General features: G+C 38.5%; 1 protein-coding gene and 1 long non-coding RNA gene across 3 annotated transcripts; one reads left to right on the top strand and one right to left on the bottom strand.

The window, feature by feature from the left end:
* Nucleotides 1-955: 955 nt before the first annotated feature.
* Nucleotides 956-2,565, top strand: LOC110226736. 2 transcript variants are annotated; one of them, XR_002330667.1, is made up of 2 exons: nucleotides 956-1,904; nucleotides 2,031-2,565. It is a non-coding gene; the product is annotated as an uncharacterized LOC110226736 (long non-coding RNA). The 2 variants fall into 2 exon arrangements; XR_002330665.1 differs by having other exon boundaries at nucleotides 973-1,780.
* Nucleotides 2,492-3,753, bottom strand: LOC9299141 (photosynthetic NDH subunit of subcomplex B 5, chloroplastic). The gene is made up of 5 exons (XM_002863015.2): nucleotides 3,409-3,753; nucleotides 3,273-3,336; nucleotides 3,113-3,175; nucleotides 2,973-3,031; nucleotides 2,492-2,828 (listed from the first exon to the last, which is right to left on the bottom strand). Exons 1-5 carry the CDS (start codon nucleotides 3,628-3,630, stop codon nucleotides 2,598-2,600), a joined length of 639 nt encoding a protein of 212 aa, XP_002863061.1. The 5' UTR covers nucleotides 3,631-3,753; the 3' UTR covers nucleotides 2,492-2,597.
* Nucleotides 3,754-3,968: the final 215 nt, after the last annotated feature.

Here is a 3,968-nt window from a genome sequence, read left to right as displayed (position 1 = left end):
TCGGTAATGGAGAGACTACATCGTTTTGGTATGATCACTGGTCTTCTTTGGGTGTATTGGCTGACACAGTTGGTGCTCGGGGTTGTATTGATATAGGGATTAGCAAGTCGAGTTCATTGGCGGCTGCCTGGACAAACCGGCGATGGAGGAGACACAGAGCAGACCATTTTAACTCCATTGAAGAGGTACTGCAACTGCTGCGCCAAAAGTGAAATGACATGGCTGACAAAGCTCTTTGGCGGGGAAAAAATGATTTGTTTCGACCAACGTTTTCAACTAAAGATACTTGGAACCATATTCGAACTACTGCGAACACAGTCTCTTGGCACCGAGGAGTTTGGTTTGCTCATGCTACTCCAAAATACTCTTTCTGCGTGTGGTTGGCAGCCCACAATAGACTATCGACTGGCGCACGTATGGTTACATGGAATAGAGGGGTTTCAGGTACTTGTGCTCTTTGTCAGAATCATTTGGAAACTAGAGAACACCTATTTTTCTCTTGTCCGTACGGATCTCGTGTTTGGGCAGCTCTTGCAAAAGGGCTACTAAAAGCTAGATTCACCACAGATTGGTCTCTTCTCCTAGAATACATCTCGGATCAGCACCTAGATCGAGTGGAGGGATTCCTCATCAAATATGTTTTTCAAGCGGCAGTTTACGCGATTTGGAGAGAAAGGAATCAAAGGAGACATGGCGAAGATCCGCAGCCGGTGGAGAGACTCATACTATGGCTCGATAAACAAATAAGGAACCAAATATCGTCAATTCGCATAAAGGGTGATATGCGATATGAGGCAGCCTACCAATCTTGGATCAAAGCTCGGAGTTAAATCGAAGTTTGTAGTTGGCAACGTTTAACTTTCTTTTAGCTTTCTTTTAGCTTATATTTTCTCAGCAATCCGATGCACAAGTTGTAAAAACGTTATATTTTTCTTTTGAATATAATTTAACATTACATTCAAAAAAAAAAAAAAAAAAAAAAAAAAGGAGGAGGATACGACACTTATGAGAATTGATTTTCAATTTCAAAGTCAAAAGAATTATTCCACCGTAATTGTCGTTGATTGATTTTGTTGTTACAAAACCTAATATTAAAGGAGATATTTATTGATTTAATTAACAAATTTAATCAAAACAACTTAGGAAAATAAGAATAATCTTATGGCTTATAAGCCCATTTCCCATTTCCCATTTCTCAAATCCCAAATACAGCCCATGTGTAATTGGGTTTCTCTTTAACTTCCAAAGTAGGTCATTTGATTCTAAGTCAAAATTCCAAGCTTTACAAACTACCCACTTCGACATCCATTTCTCATTCATACGAACTTCGTTTTTGACATTCAAATACACTACCGTATAATGCACGCAGCGACGATTACATCTTGCCCAAGAACCGGTCATTCCGATGAACGTCTTCACCGGAAAGTGATCAAAACCACTTTGTCAAAAAACAAGTTCCAACATATCCCACGTTCCAACACGGTTAATATCCAACGAATGACACAAACTGGATCAACATCAGGTCCACACTTGAAAGAGAACTTATTTGGAGTAGAATTTGCTTGCAAAGCCAATACTCTATCCACGAAATCTGTAAACATTCTATGAATCTCATCCTTTTTTGCTTTACCCTCTTCAATATGCAGATATACCGAGGAGTAATCAAACTCAAGATTTGGTGTGAAAGCAAAGAGATACCGCCATTTTTTCGAGAGAAGCGATGTTAAAGCAGCTTCTTTTGTGGGAAGACAAGACAAGATTTGGCAAATAAGAGGTTCTGGTAGAGTGCTGATTATATCTTTGGAACCAAAATCCATCTTTTTCGATCTATAGTGACAGAATCTCAACAGTTAAAACCTAAAAAAAACATGACATGATCAGAGAATTTCAGAACCTGTTTCAAGGTTTTTGTCTTTTAAACAAGAAGATATTTGCAAATTCTTGATCATTTTCATGATTTCATCTATTCATTCGCATACGTTATACACAAAGCCCTACCCCTATTCATGTAATCGATCAACTATGTACAGGTTTTCAAAGTGTTACAAGCAAATTTTAGTCAAGGTCATATCTGGAGATTCAATGGAAGTCCAATCTCTTTTCTAGGCAAGAACACCAATCATGTTCATTGACTTTACTCTCTCGCCAAGAGCTCAAATCAACCAGACCATTCAAGAATCATGGACCGCGTTTACCTAAAATGTAGAAGGCAATGAAGGTGTGTTTAGCTCCTCGGACTCTTCCACAATACCGGAACACTATATATGTTGTTGTGTTTGGACCATGGGATGAAGTTAGCGTGTGGAATATGTCAACCTCGAGGCCGTTGAGGTTCTTCTTGATTGCAAGGGAACTGATCGTTGAGCCTGTAGTTCAGCACGCGTCGTTTGTAATGAAATTAGCAGGCTGAGATTGATATGACCACTGGGGGCTACCGAAATGCCAAGAATGGCTTTAAAATGGCTTAAGTATTGGAGGTCAGAGACAGCTATTTCTAGGTTTTCTTTTTTATTATACACATTGTAGCAGGTTCATTAATCAATTTATAAACAGCTTCCATCCAAAGTCATGATTATAAAAAGATCAGAATCGATATCTTATCGTGTGGCGATATCATCTTTCTCAATGGTGAAATCCCATACATCACCATACTTGTCATTAAAGTCCCAGATGCTCATTGTGTTGTAATCATTAATGAGCTTATCGCGAGCTCCTCTCTCCAATTTGTATATCTGAGGCTCAAAGTTGTGTGGCTGGTCTGGTTTATCCATCTCTATTATACAAAACACTACCGTGAACAACGCTGCACCTATGAACAAGTACTCACCCTGCACCACACACACACAAACACTTGTGAATTATTTTCTCATACTTAGCCTAATTATCTAATCTCTAGTACGTTTTCCATAAAACAAAAGCGATAAAACTAGTAATGATAAATTTTGGAAGGAAGCAAAAGATTTTGAAGTTACCGGAGCATCAAAATACATCCCTGCAGCTATAGCAGGAAGAAACATCAAAGAGATTAAACCTGCAGACATTAAAAAAACCCGCGAGTTTTCGATCAATCTGCGATACATAAAAAGAACTAAATAGCGGGTTAAATGAATACCTTGAAATCCATTTGTTTGATCCACAGCAGCAATGTCATCAGCAATTGCTCCCCAAAATGTTCCTAAGAAACATTTCCAAGAAGATTCAATCAGACAAATGGTTCGAAATCAAAATCGAAACAACAACAAGAAGAACAAATTGGAGAACTAAAAGTTTACCCTTTTGAACTTCTCCTTCATAGTAAGTATGAGCTCCATCGTAATATCCATACTTGAAATCTTCCTATTAACAATCACTAACCAATCAGAAACAACTTTCAGCAGAATTATGAATTTCAAACCAATCGAATCTTACCATTTCAATGCTATTAATCTCAAATTGACCAATGGGGTCTTCGTTTATGTCTGGTTCAATCTGTGACAATCCAGCAGCTGAGACCAGCTTCGCTAACCTCAATCTCCGGCCGGAATTGCCGCATTTCACGACATTGACGGTCTGATCAGGAACCTTAACACCAAACTTCGAATCTATGATCTTTGGGATCGATTTGGGAGAGAGAATCGTGACCGTTGCCATTTTTTTTTCCTCACTTTATCTTCTCTCTGTTTCTTGCTCTGTCTCAGAGTTTTGGAGCCATAGAAATCTTAATTTTTGTGTTCGTTAGCGAAAGAGATTAGTAGTTACTGGTTACTGTCTGTCATATTTACCAAAGTGACTGACAAATTCGTAAGCGCCACGTGGAATACAATCATTTGATTGTCTTCTCTCGTTGTTGGTTGGTGAACGCTTCCACGTGTATAATTATCTTGAAATCATTGAAACGGCCCAACTTTGTCCTAACTTAAATCAACACTATATATTTATTAGGCCCAATTTGGGTCGTCGGTCCAAATTTACTTGACTGACAATCACTT

Source organism: Arabidopsis lyrata (genome assembly GCF_000004255.2).
Source record: "Arabidopsis lyrata subsp. lyrata unplaced genomic scaffold ARALYscaffold_37, whole genome shotgun sequence".
NCBI lineage: Eukaryota > Viridiplantae > Streptophyta > Magnoliopsida > Brassicales > Brassicaceae > Arabidopsis > Arabidopsis lyrata.
The sequence above is the reverse complement of the archived record's forward strand: the minus strand, read 5'-3'. Positions and strand labels throughout refer to the sequence as shown.

Coding starts and splice junctions, on each gene's coding strand:
- LOC9299141 (XM_002863015.2), bottom strand. CDS start 3,630: ATGGCAACGGTCACGATTCTCTCTCCCAAATCGATCCCAAAGATCATA. Junction 3,337..3,408: donor AGATTAATAGCATTGAAATG/GTAAGATTCGAT, acceptor GATTGTTAATAG/GAAGATTTCAAGTATGGATA. Junction 2,829..2,972: donor GGATGTATTTTGATGCTCCG/GTAACTTCAAAA, acceptor TGTGTGGTGCAG/GGTGAGTACTTGTTCATAGG.